The sequence below is a fragment of the Salvelinus fontinalis genome, chromosome 17 (genome assembly GCF_029448725.1).
Source record: "Salvelinus fontinalis isolate EN_2023a chromosome 17, ASM2944872v1, whole genome shotgun sequence".
NCBI lineage: Eukaryota > Metazoa > Chordata > Actinopteri > Salmoniformes > Salmonidae > Salvelinus > Salvelinus fontinalis.
The window spans coordinates 3,711,609-3,731,975 of NC_074681.1; the positions used below are offsets into that span (position 1 = coordinate 3,711,609).

The window sequence follows — 20,367 nt, forward strand, 5'->3', positions numbered from 1 at the left end:
TTCTATGCAAATGTTGTTGATCAGTACAGAATTTCCCAAATGGAAGGGAAACGGATTGTTTTTAATCTGTAGCTCCATGAAATCAGCGAAAACAAGCTCAATAACTCAATGCATGCACACACTCCTATTGAGTGTACATTAGCCTGTATTGTGAAATATATATATATTTTGCTGTGGAATTGTTTTGGTGTTCAGTATCGTGATACTAAACCTGGTATTGGTATCCAAGTCAAAGTTCTGGTATCGTGACAACACTACCACTAACCTTACTCCAACCCCATTCACCTGAATCCTCACTCCTAAGCACGTAACCTGACGCACTGGGTTCGTCAGGTCCTGACGCACTGGGTTCGTCAGGTCCTGACGCACTGGGTTCGTCAGGTCCTGACGCACTGGGTTCGTCAGGTCCTGACGCACTGGGTTCGTCAGGTCCTGACGCACTGGGTTCGTCAGGTCCTGACGCACTGGGTTCGTCAGGTCCTGACGCACTGGGTTCGTCAGGTCCTGACGCACTGGGTTCGTCAGGTCCTGACGCACTGGGTTCGTCAGGTCCTGACGCACTGGGTTCGTCAGGTCCTGACGCACTGGGTTCGTCAGGTCCTGACGCACTGGGTTCGTCAGGTCCTGACGCACTCCCCTGTTGAAATGGCATGCTTCATCCACCACTCCTCTCAAGCATTTAAAGGCCGTGCTCACTCTTCACATCACCCTCCCCTAAAAGCACACAATTATAGCTACAAACATGGACGTTCAGATATTATGCATCTACTGATCTCTGTTATATCGAGATGCAATGAAGACTCAGTATATTAAAGGGTTTATTATTGTGTTTGCAGGTTCAAGCCCAGGCTACTCTGGTGTTCCCCCACATCAAGGAAGAGCCCAGTCACCCCAGGTATGTTAATCTTTACTACCCCCTAACCCTTTATCCTCTGTCTTCTACCCCCTGCCACAACGTTCTATCACCTCCCAGACACCCCACCATGGTCCACCCCCGGGCACCCCAGGTTTGTTTGCTTATTTGGATCGCTCTTATCCCGCAATGGAGTGTAATACTTATCCCACAATGGAGTGTAATACTTATCCCACAATGGAGTGTAATACTTATCCCACAATGGAGTGTAATACTTATTCCACAATGGAGTCTAATCTTCTGAGTACTGGGGACTGGCTAGCTATGTTTCTTCCTCGTTGGAAGACCTTGCCCTTGACAATCCGTGCCAAGTAACTTTCCAAGCAACTTCCTAGGGAGTGTTGGTGTAGCAGTGCTGAAACCCCGGCTCTGCTTCCTACCCTGCCTCCTAGTTGGACCGACTGTTGCATGTGTCAGTGTGAAGTTGTGGTCTACCGCTCATTCATCTGGTACAGATGAAGGCTGAGATGAGCTGGATTACAGGAGGCAGGGCAGCACGTGACATGGTAGACACAGGCAGGTTAGACTACGGGATTACAACTGACCCCTCAGTGGGACACCAGACCAGGGCTGGTCAATGGTTTTTACGAAGGTTTGTTACCAAAGTGCAATGTTAAAAACGTGTGTTTTCATGTAACAGGAGTGAGTCCCTGTAACACGTCCTATAGTATAGAAACAGTCATTTGGTTTTGGGAAAACTGCTTGTAATTTAACAATGCAAGTCCAGTGGAATCTAACAATGAAGTCAGAATTACATTACTAAGCGACGGTGCTCTCCGTCTATTTACGGCCAGTGCTGTCAGAGTATTCATACCTCTTGGTTTATTTCACATTGTGTTACAGCCTGAATTCAAAATTTATTAAAATATATTTTAAAAAGTATACACATATTAACCCATAATAACAAAGTGAACCTGTTTTTAGACATTTTTGGCAATTTATCTACTTTACATAAGTATTCACATCCCTGAGTCACTACTTTGTAGAAGCACTTTTGGTGGTGATTACAACTTTGAGTCGTCTTGGGTATGTCTTATCCGCTTTACACATCTGGATTTGGGGATTTTCTCCCATTCCTTGCAGATTTTCTCAAGCTCTGTTAAATTAGACGAGGGAGTGGCGGTGAATGGCAATCTTCAAGTCTTTCCACAGATTTTCAATGGGATTCACGTCTGGGCTTTGGCTGGGTCTCAAGGACTTTCACATTCTTGTTCTGAAGCCATTCCAGTATTACTTTGGCTGTATGCTTGGGGTCATTGCCCTGTTGGAACGTAAATCTTTGTCCCAGTCTAATGTCGTTTGCACTCTGAAGCAGGTTCTCATCAAGAATTAACCTGTATTTGGGCTCCATTCATTGTTCCCTCTATCCTTACCAGTTTCCCTGAAGCTGAAAAGCATCCCCATAGCATGATGCTGCCACCACCATGCTTCACGGTAGGGATGGTGTTAGATGGGTGATGAGCTGTGCCTGGTTTTCTCCAGACATAGTGCTTTGCATTCAGGCCAAATAGTTACATTTTTGTTTCATCAGACCACAGAATATTTTGCTTTTATGATCTGTCTTTCACGTGCCTTTTTTGCAAACTCCATGCCTGCTGTCGTGCCTTTTTCTCAAGGGTGGCTTCCGTCTGGCCACTCTTCCATAAAGCCCAGATTGGTGAAGTGCTGTAGAGAGACATATTTAATCCATTTTGAATTCAGGCTGTCACACAACAAAATGTTGAATAAGTCAAGGGGTATGAATACTTTCTGAAGGCACTGTACGTATGATAACCATGTGTCTGTCTCTTTGTCTGTATATGTATGATAAGGTAAATTGTTCTGATCTGTCTCCCTGTCGCGTGCGCTCTCTCAATTTAATTCAAAGGTCTTTATTGATATGGGAAACATGTTTACATTGCCAAAGCAGGTGAAATAGATAATAAACCATAAGTGAAACAGTAAACATTACACTCACAAAAGTTCCAAAGGAATAGAGAGATTTCAAATGTCATGTCTATACAGTGGGGTAACCATGTGAAAGTACAAAAGGGAAAATAAATCAACAAAAATATGTGTTGTATTTACAATGGTGTTTGTTCTTCACTGGTTGCCCTTTTCTTGTGGCAACAGGTCACACATTTTGCTGCTGTGATGGCACACTGTGGTATTTCACCCAATGGATATGGGAGTTCAATCAAAATTGGATTTGTTTTAGAATCATTCAAATCATAGGCTCCCGAGTGGTGCACCGGTTTAAGGCGCTGCATCTCAGTGCTAGAGGCGTCACTACAGACCCTGGTTCGATCCCGGGCTGTATCACAACCTGCCGTGATCGGGAGTGCCATAGGGCGGCTCAGCGTCGTCCCGGTAAGGGGAGGGTTTGGCCGGAGTAGGCCGTCATTGTAAATAAGAATTTGTTCTTAACTGACTGGCCTAGTAAAATAAATAAAAATGTGGGTCTGTGTAATCTGAGGGAAATATGTGTCTCTAATGTGGTCATACATTTGGCAGGAGGTTAGGAAGTGTAGCTCAGTTTCCACCTCATTTTGTGGGCAGTGTGCACATAGGCAGACCTGGCTCTCAAGAGAAGACAGGCTATTGCGGCCTTTCTCAATAGAAAGGCTATGCTCACTGAGTCTGTACATAGTCAAAGCTTTCCTTAAGTTTGGGTCAGTCACAGTGGTCAGGTATTCTGCCACTGTGTACTCTCTGTTTAGGGCCAAATAGCATTCTAGTTTGCTCAGTTTTTTTGTTTGTTAATTCTTTCCTTATTCCGTAATTATCTTTTTGATTTCTCATGATTTAGTTGGGTCTAATTGTGTTGCTGTCCTGGGGCTCTGTGGGGTCTGTTTGTGTTTGTGAACAGAGCCCCAGGACCAGCTTGCTTAGGGGACTTCCCCAGGTTCATCTCTCTGTAGGTGATGGCTTTGTTATGGAAGGTTTGGGAATCTCTTCCTTTTAGGTGGTTGTATAATTTACCGGGTCTTTTTTGGATTTTGATAGTCAGCTGGTATGATCCTAATTCTGCTCTGCATCCATTATTTGGTGTTTTACACAGAGGATAATTTTTCAAAATTCTGCATGCAGTCTCTCAATCTGGGTGCTTGTCCCATTTTGTGAATTCTTGGTTGGTGAGAAATTGGTTCTATATCTGATTCAAGTATTTTTAGCCAAATCCTAATTGCTATGTCTTTTTCTTTCTCGCTCTTTGTGCTCTCGCTCTCTAGTTACTACCTGTATACGTATGATAACCATAGTTACCACTCTCCCCCTCTCTAGTTACTGCCCGTATACAGTGCCTTCGGAAAGTATTCATACCCCTCGACTTTACGTTACAGCCTTATTCTAAAATGGATTAAATAAAACATTTTCCTCAGCAATTGACACAATACCCCATAATTACGAAGCAAAAACACATTTTGGGAAAAAAATTCAAATGGATCAATACAAAAACTCCTTATTCCTTATTGTGTTCCTTATTGTGTTAAGGCACAGATCCGGGGAAGGGTACCATTTTAAAAAATAAAAATAAAATCTGCAGCATTGAAGGTCCCCAAGATCAGTGGCCACCATCATTCTTAAATGGAAGAAGTTTGGAACCACCAAGGCTCTTCCTAGAGCTGGCTGTCCGGCCAAACTGAGCAGTCGGGGGAGAAGGGCCTTGGTCATGGAGGTGACCAAGAACCCGATGGTCACTCTGACAGAGCTCTAGAGTTCCTCTGTGGAGATGGGAGAACCTTCCAAAAGGTCAACCATCTCTGAAGCACTCCATAAATTAGGCCTTTATGGTAGAGTGGCCAGATGGAAGCCACTCCTCAGTAAAAGGCACATGACAGCCCACTTGGAGTTTGACAAAAGGCGCCTAAAGGACTCTGACCATGATAAACAAGATTCTCTGGTCTGATGAACCAAGATTGAACTCTTTGGCCTAAATGCCAAGCGTCACGTCTGGAGGAAACCTGGCACCATCCCTATGGTGAAGCATGGTGGTGGCCACATCATGCTGTGGGGATGTTTTTCAGCGGCAGGGACTGGGAGACTAGTCAGGACCAAGGCAAATATGAACGGCGCAAAGTACAGAGATCCTTGATGAAAACCTGCTCTCAGGACCTCAGACTGGGGCGAAGGTTCGCCCTTCTAATAGGTCAACGAACCTAAGCACACAGCTTAGACAACGTAGGAGTGGCTTCGGGACAAGTCTCAATGTCCTTGAGTGGCCCAGCCAGAGCCCGGACTTGAACCCAATCTAACATCTCTGGAGAGACCTGAAAATAGCTGTGCAGCGACGCTCCCTATCCAACCTGACAGAGGATCTGCAGAGAAGAATGGGAGAAACTCCCTAAATACAGGTGTGCCAAGCTTGTAGCGCCTTACCCAAAAAGACTCAAGTCTGTAATCGCTGCCAAAGGTGCTTCAACAAAGTACTGAGATTTTATCTGTAATACATTTGCTAACATTTCTGCACCTGTTTTTGCTTTGTCATGATGGGATATTGTGTGTAGATTGAGGGGGGGGGGGCGAGTTAATACATTTTAGAATAAGGCTGTAACGTAACGATGTGGAGAAAGTCAAGGTGTCTGAATACTTTCCGAGTGCACTGTACATATGATAACCATGTCTCTCTCTCCTCTCTCTCTCTAGTTACAACCTGTATACATATCACCATGTCTCTCTCTCTTCTCTCTCTCTCTAGTTACAACCTGTATACATATCACCATGTCTCTCTCTCTTCTCTCTCTCTCTAGTTACAACCTGTATACATATCACCATGTCTCTCTCTCTTCTCTCTCTCTCTAGTTACAACCTGTATACATATAACCATGTCTCTCTCCTCCCCCTCTCTCTCTCTCTCTCTCTGTAGTTACAACCTGTATACATATGATAAGATGGTGGCTCCTAATGTGTCTCTGAGGGATCAGCCAGAGGTCAGCTCTGAGGTTCTGGGGGTGCTGCTCAAACACCACTACAGTAGGAGACTGGCCCACGGCCACCAAGACACTGCTATGGGTCAGTACCACACACACACACGTAAGTTATGTTCTTCTATCCTCGTGGGGACCTATTATACTTTCAAAATCATGTTTTTCGTAACCCTAACAACTAACCCCTTACCCTAATTATAAACGTATCCCTAAACCTAACAACTAACCCCTTACCCTAATTATAAACTTATCCCTAACCAGTAAGCTTAAAATAGCCTTTGTCCTCATGGGGATTTGGGGAATTTTCCCTGTTTTATTATCCTTGTGGAGACTTTTGGTTTTAAGTCCCCACAAAGACAGAAGAGCTTGCGTGTGTACGCTGCTGCTGTTTCCCAGTCTGACCTTGAAGTGTTGAGTAAGACACAGCTGAGCTTGTGGTGTGTGTGTGTGGCCTAAAACGTTTTGTTTTTGTTTACCGGACACTTTCTTTGCGTTAATTACACCAGAAAACACAACAAAATGAATGAGCATGCTTAATGTAAAAAAAAAAAAAAAAAGCTATGTATTTCTGTTAATCAGTAATGTGATATTGGTCAAATTAATTGTATATTTTTTACCAAAAATATCACAAAGTTCAGCTGCCTCTTTAAGGTTACCTTGGTAACAGGGCCACTTGAGTCGCCTCCTGTGAGAATCCGACTAGCTGAGAGATGTTTCTTCTCTTCGCTAGTAGTGGAAGAAAAAACTCAAGCATTTGAAAAGCAACTGAATTTGTGAACTAAACAATGTAAATATCAAAAACATGAGCATAGTCTAACTTTAGTAGTTAAACCAACTTGTATGCCTGTGCGCATTGATAATAAAATACATCTTTAAGCACTTCACACAGTGCACACAGCAGCCCAGCCAAGCAGTGTTGCTTGGATAGCTATAACGTTAGGATTCCTATTGCTTTGTGTGTTACCAGATATGAAACAAAATGGCAAATACTTTTGAAAACAGCTACTGTAGCATTTATTTAGCTATAAATCACTTTTCGCACATGTGCCCGTACTTGACTTTTGGGCTATTTTTATGAACTGCTTGCACTGTTGAGCCCCGAGTGTGACCACCCACCAACGTGGCTGGTGAGTTAGACATTCTTACCCCCAATACCTAAATGTACCTGCATTTGGCCCGTAGCGGGTGTTAATTTTAAGGCCGTGTGTGTGTGTTCTCTCCATCCATGTGGGTGGTTGTGTATTTGTGAGTGCATACAGTATACACTGAGTGGACAAAATATTGTACACTGTGTGTCTTATCTTAGTTACCCATGCATGTGTGTAGGTTGACTGCCGTGGGGGTTGACTGCCGTGGGTGTGGGGGTTGACTGCCGTGGGTGTGGGGGTTGACTGCCGTGGGTGTGGGGGTTGACTGCCGTGTGTGGGGGGCTGACTATACTGCTTCTCTCTCAACCTCTCCTTCCTCCCCCTCTCAACCTCTCCTTCCTCCCCCTCTCAACCTCTCCTTCCTCCCCCTCTCAACCTCTCCTTCCTCCCCCTCTCGCTCCGCAGATCTCCATGCCTCTCCCCCTGCTCCTCCCGTTGTCAATGACGCCAAGTCTCAGCAGCACGTTGTTCCTACTGCCGATCGGGACCGCCAGCAGCCAGTTTCCATGGAGACCATCCCCGGCAACAAGAGTTATTCTGTTGTAGCGATGACCACGTCGGTAGCGGCGCTGGGGAGTAAAGATGTCCTGTCTTCTGTCTGTGAGGACGACAAGGAAAGGATCGTAGTGGAGATCGTTCAGATGTACAGCAGACAGCAGGAGAAGCTGCATTCCACCCTGCACAACCAGCTGCAGCTAGAGATGGTGAGACACTACAGACAACTAGAGATGGTCAACTCCAGCCAGAAAAAATGGCATCAGCCACGGTCAATAGCGTAGATCAGTGTTTACCAATCCCCCACCTCCCCCGGACTGCTCTAATTTGTTCCTGTCCAGCACTAACACTCCATGTCAGCTGGTTGTCTTTAAATTTTGAATCACCTCATTTAATTGATTTCAACATATTACATTAGTAATCATTCCTGATTTTTATAGTGTACCGTTTAGCTGAACTTTGAATTGCTCCAGTTACTGAACAACAAACATAAACCATAAGGGGTATCAATCAGGAAATGGATCCGATCATCCTGTGTGTCTCTGTGTGTAGGAGTTGGAGGCGCTGCGTGGAGGCGAGGCTGTCAGGCTGCAGCAGCTGGCAGCAGAGCAGTGTGAGCTGCAGAGTGAGCTGGAGGCGGTGCACACTGAGCATGCCCACAGGCTGGGGCAGGTGAGGGAAGAGCAGAGGGAGTTGGAGCACAGACTGGAACAGCTGAGGCAGCAGAGCTGTGTGTGTGACAACACACACCAGGAGGAACGCTATGCTAACCAGGTAGGATCGCTATGCTAACCAGGGGTAGGATCGCTATGCTAACCAGGGGTAGGATCGCTATGCTAACCAGGGGTAGGATCGCTATGCTAACCAGGGGTAGGATCGCTATGCTAACCAGGGGTAGGATCGCTATGCTAACCAGGGGTAGGATCGCTATGCTAACCAGGGGTAGGATCGCTATGCTAACCAGGGGTAGGACTGTTATGCTAACCAGGTAGGCTTGAACCAACAGTCCACACATAGTGCATTCGGAAAGTATTCAGACCCATTCACTTTTTCCACATTTTGTTACTTCACAGCCTTATTCTAAAATGTATTAAAACAAAATTTTCCATCAGTCTACACACAACACCCGAAAATGACAAAGCGAGAAGTGTTATTTTTTTTATTATTTGCAAATGTATTAAAAAAAGACACCTTATTTACATAACTATTCAGACCCTTTGCAATGAGACTCTAAATTGAGCTCAGGTGCATCCTAATTCCATTAGTCATTCTTGATGTTTCTACAGCTTGATTGGAGTCAATGTGTGGTAAATTCAATTGATAGGACATGATTTGGAAAGGCGCACACACCTGGTCCCACTTTTTATTTTATTTAACTATTCCGGCCAAACCCGGACGACACTGGGCCAATTGTGCTCTGACAGTGCATGTCAGAGCAAACACCAAGCAATGAAATCGAAGGAATTGTTCATATAGCTCAGACAGGATTGTGTCGACATAGATCTGGGGAAGGGTACCAAAACATTTCTGCAGCATTGATGGTCCCCAAGAACACAGTGGCCTCCATCATTCTTAAATGGCACCACCTAGACTTCCTAGAGCTGGCCGCCCGGCCAAACTGAGCAATAGGGGGAGAAGGGCCTTGGTCAGGGAGGTGACCAAGTGTTTCTCTGTGGAGATGGGAGAACCTTCTAGAAGGACAACCATCTCTGCATCACTCCACCAGTCAGGCCTTTATGGTAGAGGGGCCAGATGGAAGCCACTCCTCAGCGGAAGGGACTGGTAGACTAGTCAGGATCGGGGGAAAGCGTCTCGAGGGAAAGAAACAGAGCAAAATACAGAGATCCTTGATGAAAACCTGCTCGAGTGCTCAGGACCTCCGACTGGGGCGAACATTCACCTTCCAACAGGACAACAACCCAAAGCACACAGCCAAGACAGCATACCACCCTGCATACCACTGCTGACTTTCTTCTGAAGCTAAGCAGGGTTGGTCTTAGTCAGTCCCTGGATGGGAGACCAGATGCTGCTGGAAGTGGTGTTGGAGGGCCAGTACGAGGCACTCTTTCCTCTGGTCTAAAAAATATCCCAATACCCCAGGGCAGTGATTGGGGACACTGCCCTGTGTAGGGTGCCGTCTTTCGGATGGGACGTTAAATGGGTGTCCTGACTCTCTGAGGTCATTAAAGATCCCATGGCACTTATCGTAAGAGTAGGGGTGTTAACCCCGGTGTCCTGGCTAAATTCCCAATCTGGCCCTTAAACCATCATGGGTACCTAATCATCCCCAGCTTACAATTGGCTCATTCATCCCCCTCTACCCTGTAACTATTCCCCAGGTCGTTGCTGTAAATGAGACCGTGTTCTCAGTCAACTTACCTGGTAAAATAAAGACAAGTCTCAATGTCCTTGAGTGGCCCAGTCAGAGCCCCGACTTGAACCTGATCAAATCAATCAAATGTATTTATAAAGCCCTTCTTACATCTGCAGATGTCACAAAGTGCTGTACAGGAACAGTCTAAAACCCCAAACAGCAAGCAATACAGGTGTAGAAGCATGTTGGCTAGGAAAAACTCCCTAGAAAGGCCTGAACCTAGGAAGAAACCTAGAGAGGAACCAGGATCTGAGGGGTGGTCAGTCCTCTTCTGGCTGTGCCGGGTGGAGACTAACAGAACATGGCCAAGATGTTCATAGATGACCAGCAGGGTCTGATGATGATGATGATAATATTCACAGAGGTTGTAGAGGGTGCAACAGGTCAGTACCTTAGGAGTAAATGTCAGTTGACTTTTCATAGCCGATCATTCAGAGTATCTCTACCGCTCCTACTGTCAAGAGATTTGAATTCAGCAGATCTGGGACAAGGTAGCTTGTTTGGTGAACAGGTCAGGGTTCCATAGCTGCAGGCAAACGGTTGATACTGGAGCAGCAGCACGACCAGGCGGACAGCAAGGAGTCTTCAGACCAGGTAGTCCTGAGGCATGGTCCTAGGGCTCAGGTCGAGAGAGAGGGAGAGATGCGACCTGACAGCTTGAGAGGATCTGCAGAAAAGAAAGGGAGAAACTCCCCAAATACAGGTGTGCCAAGCTTGTACTGTCATACGCAAGAAGATTCAAGGCTGTAATTGTTGCCAAAGGTGCTTCAACAAAGTACTGAATTAAAGGGTCTGAATACTTAGGTAAATGGTACTGAGCTTGTCTGACGCTTTAAGCAAACTGTTGGATTAAATAATTAAGACACAGACCGCTGCGCCACTCGGCGTCACTACAGACCCGTGTTCGATCCCAGGCTGTGTCACAGCCGGCCGTGACCGGGAGATCCATGAGGCGGCGCACAATTGGCCCAGCGTCGTCTGAGTTAGGGGAGGGATTTCCTTGTCCCATCGTCCTCTAGCGACTCCTTGTGGCGCGCTGGGCACCTGCAAGCTGACCTCTGTCGCCAGCTGGACGGTGTTTCCTCTGACACATTGGTGCGGCTGGCTTCCGGCTTAAGCGAGCTGTGTGTCAAGAAGCAGTGCGTATTGGCAAGGTTGTGTTTCGGAGGAGGCATGGCTCTCGACCTTCGCCTCTCCCGAGTCCTTAGTGGAGTTGCAGCGATGAGACAAGACTAACTACCAATTGGCTATCACGAAATTGGGGAGAAAAATATGTATTTGTTTTAAGAGGCACATGAGCCGGTTGCCCAACCAGAAGAAAAAAAGAGCTGGATTTTTTTTTTTTTAATCTTTGAACTATTGTCACTCAATGGATTCTAATAACAGACTTTGTTTACTTGCTGTTTACGGTGAAGAAAAAAATTACTTTGGAAAGCTCCACAGCTCATTAGTGGTGGTGAGTTAAGACGATCAGAAATCCCCAAATGGGTACATGGCCAGGTAGCCAAAAGGCCTATATTCTTCTATGCGTAATCAGGTTCACGTCCGTACTCAACATTGGCAGGAGCGCTCCAAACAAAAGACAATTAATAAATTGACAAACATGTCCACTCCGACAATGAGAACAGTAAACCACTGTAATAATAATATTCTGAATGCATTAACAGAAATTACCATAATCAAACATTGTAGATTAGAAATTACAGAAATTAATGGTGAATGTAGGCACTTAGAAATGTAGGCACTTAGGTCACTTAGAAATGTCCTTGTTTTTGAAAGAAAAGCAGATTATGTCCGTTTTTAAAATAACATCAAATTGATCAGAAATACAGTGTAGACATTGTTAATGTTGTAAATGACTATTGTAGCTGGAAACGGCAGGTTTTTAATGGAGTGTCTACATAGGCGTACAGAGGCCCATTATCAGCAACCATCACTCCTGTGTTCCAATGGCACGTTGTTTGCCAATCGAAGTTTATCGTTTTAAAAGGCTAATTGATCATTAGAAAACACTTTTGCAATTATGTTAACACAGCTGAAACTGTTCTGATTTTAAAGAAGCAATAATACTGGCTTCTTTAGTTTAATATCTGGAGTATCAGCATTTGTGGGTTTGATTACAGGCTCAAAATGGCCAGAAACAAAACTTTCTTCTAAAACTCGTCAGTCTATTCTTGTTCTGAGAAATGAAGGCTATTCCATGCGAGAAATTGCCAAGAAACGGAAGATCTCGTACACCGCTGTGTACTACTCCCTTCACAGAACCAGCGCAAACTGGCTCTAACCAAAATAAAGAGGAGTGGGAGGCCCCGGTGCACAACTGAGCAAGAGGACAAGTACATTACTGTCTAGTTTGAGGAACAGACGCCTCACAAGTCCTCAACTGGCAGCTTCATTAAATAGTACCCGCAAAACACCAGTCTCAACATCAACATTGAAGAGGCGACTCCGGGATGCTGGCCTTCTAGGCAGAGTTGCAAAGAAAAAGCCATATCTCTGTCCAGTGTCTGTTCTTTTGCCCGTCTTAATCTTAATCTTTTATTTTTATTGGCCAGTCTGAGATGTATTTTTCTTAAACCTAAGCACAAACCCCTAACCCTAATTGTAACCGTAATCCTACGCTTAAAATAGCCTTTGTCCTCATGGGGACTCAAATGTCCCCACGAGGGAGAATGTATTGTTTTACTATCCTTGTGGGGCTTTTGGGGAATTTTAGGTCCCCACAAGGATCGAGTAGGGACACAGTCAGACACACACAAACACGCACACCTCCTGCTGACTCCATCCTCTTGGCGTCTGGCTTAGGCTGGCTGTGTGTGTGTACTGTAACCTGACTTCATCTCTTTCTCTACCCTCCCTCCCCTCTTCTAGCTTGCAGAGCTGCGTGGGAGGTTGGATGGTGCGGAGGCTGACCGGGATAAGCTCCAGGAAGAGTTGAGGAATGAGCGGGATGCCCGGGAGAAGCTGGAGAGAATCATCTCTCAGCTCCAACAGCAGATGGGCCAGACGGCCTCCACCTCGGCCTCCTTCGTCACTACAGGGAGCCCCTCTCCGCCCCCCACCCCCTCCTCTCACACCCCCCACGCAGAGGGACACACTGCAGGCCCTGCCGAGCAGCAGAAAGGCCATGCTCATAAGTAGAGGAACTTAAGAAATGCCCCTTCTGTCTCTCTCACCTCCGTTCTGTTCCTGCGACTCCCTCCCTTCATCCCTCACCCCCCTGCTGGGAGAGACGGCAGCCCTTCAGACACAGACAACCCTCTCCCCCCACTCCCTCACCATGTCTACCCCCTTCTCCCCCAGGCTGCTTCTCTCATGTAGATTATGGCAGCCCCCCGCACCTCTCTGATTCAGAGGGGTTGGGTTAAATGCGGACACATATCAGTTGAATGCATTCAGTTTTACAACTGACTAGGTATCTCTCCCTCCTCTTTAGTTTTTTGGATAAGGATTCCTGTTTGTTTATTAATTTAACACCAAATTAGTTTAATGTGTTGGTTTACCCCCGCCCCCTGTCCGTAAACAGTATTTAAACTCTTTTGGGATGTATATGTTTGTTTGTTTTAATTTATAGTTTTACTGAACGAACAAACGACTGCTTGGCAGACCGATAGGAGTAGGGTGTTTTTAAGGACACTCTCCTCGCATCCTCTCCTCCTTCCCTCGCATCCTCTCCTCCTCCCTCCCTCCCTCCTTTAGATTGTGGATTTGATGTGTTGTAGCCCACAGGAAGTGTGGGAGGTCAGACAGACAGTTCTCTCCTGGCCCTGCCCCTTGACTCTGTTCTGAACTGCGGTTACACTAGCGTTGTTGCTCTTTCTACTACTACCTGGCACGCCAACTGGAGCTGCTGGAGCTAAGATGGCGCCCGCGTGGGTGTTCCCCATCTCATACAGACAGTCCAGTGCTCTGGCCCAGCTACCAGCCACACAGGACATTTCATGGATACACATTTTCGTTTCACCTTTTGTTTAAAAAATTAATAAAATCCTTATACCCATTACTTTCAAATAAGCGAAAAGTAAACATTTAAAAAAAAAAAAAAGTTCTAAATGTGTATATCATAAAGGTAAATGAAAACATTTTTACAGAGCATTTGCAGTCGTCATTGTTAAACCTCATGAACATGTGAATAAAGTGAGATGTATATGAGACATGTAAAGTGATGACACGGAGGGCTGCGGAGGAGAGGTTGGAGAACCACTGGGCTAGAACACACACCACATTTCCTCTCAGAAAGCTGTAGTTTGTCCTGATTTTTTTAGTTTTGTGTTTGATTTCCCTGTTAGCAACAGTTGGTGTGTCCTGCCACCCTCTCTCCTCTGTGAGACAAACTGTGTTCCAAATAGTAGACTATTCCCCGTATAGTGCACCACTTTTGACAAAAGTAATGCCATATTCCCTATATAGTAGTGCACTATATAGGGAGTAGGATGTTGTTTGGGACGCACTCTCTGAGAGCTGCAGGGGCTAGCTGTCTGCCTGGGGGAATATGGGTCACAGGTGAAAGGAATTAGTCTTGACTGACACCTGATCTGCCTGCCTAGGATCCAGGGCCATTCCTCTTTCCGCCCCACGTAATTCCACCTCACTGAACAAACAGAGCCTTGCCTGGCCCAGGCAGGGAGGTACAGTCAGGCAAAGAGAGAGTGGCAGGGAAGAGAGGAGGGGGAGAGACCGTCAGTCAAGCGGAGAGAGCGGGAGTGCAGGGGGCAGACACCCTCTCAGGCTGGGTGGGCCGGGAGAGGGGAGCCCCTTTTGTCTCATCAGAATGTGGGCAGCTGCCATACCTCCCACACACACACCAAAGCAATGCCACATCAGCTGGGGGTAGTGTGATTTGTTGTGTAGAAGTCCAGGCGAACAGCACACCCAGCCCCAATCAGCTAGCTCACACAGAGCGGATTTAGCCGCCACAGGCGGACCCTAAGAGAGCAGGGAAGTCTTTTTATAGCCCTAGACCCTAAGAGCCAGGCAGCATGTAAATAGTTATTTAAAAGAGGGCCTTGGTTTAAACTCCAACCATCTTTTTTTATGCATCTGCTATACATGCAAATTGGTAGACATTCCACTGTGCTCGGACTTTTCAATGCAGATCTCTAAAGAAAGAGCTCCCTTTAGAAATGTGTTTACACCATGCCCTGACACAGTACTTATAGTAGGTCTTATTTAGTTATTAAGCCGCAACGTTTAAACAAAGCTTCGAAACCCGTTATTTTCATGAGGACAAAAACCTCCCCACAAAACTACAAGGAAACGAACACCCTGGGTGTCTGATGTGAACTTCAGTCACATGCAGAACAAATCCAAAACATACTGCTCTACCGACCGTTGTTCCATATAAACTTTTGGAAATGATTTTGAGGGGGAAAAAATATATTTAATGTATCAACTAAAGATTTATATTCACTTTGTACATACATTAGTAATTTAATATATTAACTATGCCATGGGATAATATTCTAAAGGTTATTATAAAATTGACTGGACCAGGCAAGGCCGAAGCTCTAAAAACATCCGTTATGTTTCTGTTGCCTGAGTCTTTGAAAATGTTTGATTTGACTTGTCGTTTACTTTGCTAAATGAACACTCCGCAATATAACGTCATCGTACGCAGCAGGCAGACTTCTTGTTTACCGTTATCAACAATAGCAGAATTCAAGACTGATTGTCTGTTAATTAACAACTATTTATTTTTTACGGCATGCCTACATTGGGACTAACCGATAGTGGCTGTTTTGGCAGATTAGAATTTATTGTTGTCGCTCCGCTGTGTACACTGACATTGTGGAGCGCATTTTTTAAAAGGGTGTTCAATTGCTGTTGGGAGTTGAAGTGCATGGTGTTCGGATACGACCGCAGAGTTAAATAGGACAGGAAGTGCGTTGTTACAGTACTTCCCCAGACCTGATTCCCTTTATTTGTTTATTTCGTGAATGATGCTTTCACCCTGATAGACTTGATGTGTAATCATAGTGTATACGCTTTCTCTCTTAATCCATTTTTCGTACACTAAACAACACCCACAGACAAATTTGAATATGCACCGAACATTTGTTTTATAAAAAAAATAACTAAATTGAAAACAAACAAAAACAAAGGTTTGCATGTAACTAAGTAAATGGATCCCCTTAATATGGTTTGTTAGTTGAATGATATCTGACTTGCTATGTTTATGGTATAAAAACGAAGTGTTTGTCCTAAGTGACACTATTCTCTAGTGCCCATAGGGCTCTGGTAAAAAAAAATGGTGCACTATATAGGGAATAGCGTGTCATTTGTGACAGACGGGTTTCTCCCTCCCTACCTAACACACAACTTGTTGACCAACTACCTAATCATACTATACAAATGTAGCCTCTAGATTCTGCAAAGTGGAGCGAGAGAGAAGTGTGTTTGGTTCTGAGCGTATGTCTGTGCGCATGTGTATTTGCCAGTGACCGAAGCACAGTAGCTATGAAAAAGGGGAGATGCTTATTATCATGTAGCGCTGTGGTTTGTGTCCTAATTTTTTTGTCAACAACACTTTGTCGTCTTAGGGGTATAGGGTCCTTGTGACTGCATTGATGTTTTACATCACAAGATAATCAGTATTAGGTTTTGTTATTATCGCCATAGTTACCTCTAGAACAGTCTACAACAATCGTTTTGGGGTATCAAATGTATTTCTTGTACTTAAATATTTTCTGTTGGTGTAAATTTAATTTTATACACAAGAGGGCGCTCTATTTACTTTAGTTGAATGCCATGCTAATGATGTGATGGATACAATGGACTAAAATAAGTGAAGACATACTATGCTGTAACACGGTGTGCTGGGCCCTCTTGCATTTGCAATGTTATGAGAACTAGAAGACTATGGGCCCTGGTCAAAGGTTGTGCACTATAAAGGGAATAGGTTGCCATTTGGGACTTTACCACAGACATGTGCTTTGTACAGTTGTATTTTTTTTTTTTTTTAAATAGCTGTGTATTTTGTTCAACTCTACTTACTACTAGACCCTTGGCCTTGCTTCAGGAGCACAGTTAAACAGTAACTAGCATTTCCATCGTTTATTTTTTTATTTTTTTTATTTTTTTACATCCATCTCCAATCTCCAATGGATTGTTCCCAGACTTAAATGGATAGCGCAGCGATTTTTCTTAAAAAAACTAGTAAAATCCCTGAACTATCCCTTTAATGAAGGTGACGTAGTGTAGAAGAGGTAGTACTCTGTAAACGATAGCTACAAGTTGGATTTGGGATCCGCTGAAGAAATGTTGGATCAACTGTTTCCATTTATGCTTTGTAGTTGGATATTTTATTTAGGAACACCGTTCTTATTTAGCAGCGTGGGAGCTAGCTAGGATGTTAATCCAACACGAAAATGGTTGTATGTTTTGGTTTTCTCTGAGGTATAAACACTACGTGTACGCCATGTTTTCAGTTTAAATTTAGTAGGCTACACCTGACAAATTGTAGTTTAAAAATAAGAAAATATTTTTATGGCTGTTTAAAAACGAACTTTTCTTTTTCTTAAAATGCTATATTCTGAAAGATGTATAGCAGTGAGTGTCTATGACTTTTGCAAAACTTGTTGCCAACAACAATGCAGTGTGATTGAGACGTTTGTTCTTTGCATGAAACGAGACACGGTTCTCCTACCTCATGTTGTGATATAAAATGTTTTTTAAGCAGAGGACACTGCATCTTTAACCGTTGGTCATAATTGATATTTACTAGTATATGATGACATACGTGTACATGCTTTTAGCTAATACCTCAGTTGTATTTCTAGTGTTCTGTTTTTCTCTCCCTCCCCCTGATCTCAGACCTTGTAAACATATCCTGTATAGCCAATGATATAAATATACCCTGTATAGACAATGAACTTGGATCAAATTCTAGTAAAGTTCTTGTGTCAAAACTGGTGTTGTAAATCTTATGTTATTCTGGACGCAAAACAGGTGTGTCGTAGACGATCACTGATTGATAATATTATCTTTATTATCCCTGATAGGCAATTAGCTGTACATCAGTCAGGCGATCTGAACCAGCAGGCAGACGTGGTGCCTGCTGAGGTGGAGGCCCAGGAGAGAGGTGTCTCCCTGAAAGCGCGAGGGAGAGCGAGCGCTACAGAGAGTACCGATGTGTGATCAGAAATTTAGAATAACACAAATTCCAACAATCCAAAGGGATTGTTTCCTTTGATGGAGAGAGTGTATTTATTGTACTTAAAAAAAAAAACTAGTCAGTAATGTTAGTTATTAAGCTTTCTACTTCTTAATAAACAAATGCAATCAATCAGCTGAAGCTGGAGGACAGACAGGGACAGGCTCATAAGGGTGTCCACCAGGGTCAGAGAGAGTGAAAACGGCCCCAGGAAACTGTGGTTCAGATGGGCTCGGTGGAGAAGGAGCAGGGCCCAGCCTAGCTCCAAATTTCAGTAACTTAACCTCAAAACTATACATTTAGAAATGAATATACAAATATCGAAAGAATTTAATGAGAACTAATAAGTGTGAAAAATGCAACTGTCTCATTTTACAATACGTAATTTATTAACGGTCCCTAACTAGCAGGAGCTAGGCCATCCAAAGGCAAACCAACTTTGCCACAGTTACACACCAGCCCAACTGACGCTAATTGGCAAAAGCATTTGGCTAACTCTACCACCAGCAATCACACACGAGATAGCCACGTCAAATCACACTGTGAAACCAACTCACATTTGAATTTCTTACATTACAAAATAAATATGAAATGGAGGCTAACTCACAATGTTTAGCTGCTTTTTAATTTCACACACCCCGATATGAAATCAATATTAGGGCTGAGAAACAACTGAAAAAACGTTGTGGGTTGTGTCTTTGAATTCAGTTACCTTGACCAACACATCATCAAATACATCTGCAGCAGGATGTGGTTAATCATACCCTGATGATTAAATGATAGTTAAAACGGAAGACAAAGTAATTACATTTTTTTTCTCAGTTCATTCACACCCTTGGATCCAATGAGGACCTTTTTGATACAGAATATATAGAGAATAGCCTACTTCTAAGGGGATCTCTTAGAAGTCTAATCTCTAGAAGTGTCTTCTATATTTCTCTCAAGCAAAGCAGAGATTCATATTCTTTCTTCTCAGTAGCTAGGCTTCTATCCAATTGGCAATATATTCTAAAATCAGCATAAAATCAACATGCACATTTTACACTAGATTTGGGTTTCCCTCAAATTGACTTGTTGCAGATAAAAGGCTGATGATGTAAGGAACATTTAAAATAACTTTTGCGGTTAAATTCCCATTTGTGGAATAGGCTAGGCCACCGACATGAGATTATTATGGATAAGAGAGATCATTTTTATTTGTCAAATGGCTGCCAAGCATCGATTATCATGTCACCAGAATTGGAACACAGGAGTGATGGTTGCTGATAATGAGAATCTGTACGCCTATGTTGATATTCCATAAAAAATCAGACGTTTCCAGCTACAATAGTCATTAACAACATTAACAATGTCTACACTGTATTTCTGATCAATTTGATGTTATTTTAATGGACAAAAAAATGTGCTTTTCTTTCAAAAACCATGACATTTATAAGTGACCCCAAACTTTTGAACGCCGTTGTTTGAGCCCTATTTGGCAAAAGACCATCTTCCTGTATAACTTGTCACAGTGCAACTGATTGGCTCAAACTCATTAAGAAGGAAATAAATTCCCCAAAATAACTTTTAACAAGGCACACCTGTTAATTTGGTTACTTCATGAAACTTTTGACCGGTACTGTATATTGCTTACATTAAGCATGCGAGATCAGGACGGTTCGTACGAAGCTACCAATTCGTGCCTGTTTAAGGTTAGTGGTATAATGTCAGAGTGGTCAGAAACCAGAGTGAGCATTCGAGTGGATCACTTTTGTCAAGTCGGTGAGCATCTCTGATATCATTGATCACCACCTTTCAAACTGTGTTGCACTCTGGGGATAAAAATTGTCCGACTTGCGCCTACATGTGGACTGCATGAACTTGTAAAAAATAATGTGATCAAAGGTTATTAAGTTTTGACTGCAATTTTATGCAGTTTCTCTTCAAGTACTTCATCTTGCAGCCATTACCTGCATTGTGGGAGACTATTGTCAACCAATCATTAGGATGTTTCTGTTTGACCCACAAGACCAAAGAGATGACTAAAACAACCAATTTGCCATGATTTGTGTACAGTGGATATATACAAATAAATGTGATATTTGAGTCTCTCGCGCACTAATTGATTGTACAATGTGTACACAAATATTACATTATGATTTCAGTTTGAGTGTGTGATATGGGGTTTAGATACATGTCTATTTCAACATTTAAAAAAAAAGTTTATCAACAATGGCAACAATACCATGTTGATCTGGGCCCGGTTCCCCAAAAGTATCTGCTCTGTTAAAAAAAAATAGTGTCTGACTTTCAGCTGTCCCAGACGCACATCACAAGACTTTCATCTAAGGTCGGTTGCTTTAGGTTTACTACTCAAATGCATTTGGAGTCAGGTGCCGTGC

General features: G+C 43.7%; 1 protein-coding gene across 3 annotated transcripts in view; it reads left to right on the forward strand.

Annotated features, from left to right (window-relative positions):
• LOC129813588 (ski-like protein) overlaps positions 1 to 17,741 on the forward strand; it is a 47,431-nt gene extending 29,690 nt beyond the window's left edge. For 2 of the 3 annotated variants that reach the window (XM_055865918.1, XM_055865916.1), the window contains 5 exons: positions 837 to 895; positions 5,757 to 5,923; positions 7,371 to 7,669; positions 8,013 to 8,234; positions 12,706 to 17,741. In XM_055865918.1, coding sequence (XP_055721893.1) covers positions 837 to 895; positions 5,757 to 5,923; positions 7,371 to 7,669; positions 8,013 to 8,234; positions 12,706 to 12,975 — 1,017 coding nt within the window. In that variant the 3' untranslated portion in view covers positions 12,976 to 17,741. The remainder of the gene's footprint in view (positions 1 to 836; positions 896 to 5,756; positions 5,924 to 7,370; positions 7,670 to 8,012; positions 8,235 to 12,705) is intronic. The other variant, XM_055865917.1, reaches the window with a different exon arrangement.
• Positions 17,742 to 20,367: the final 2,626 nt, after the last annotated feature.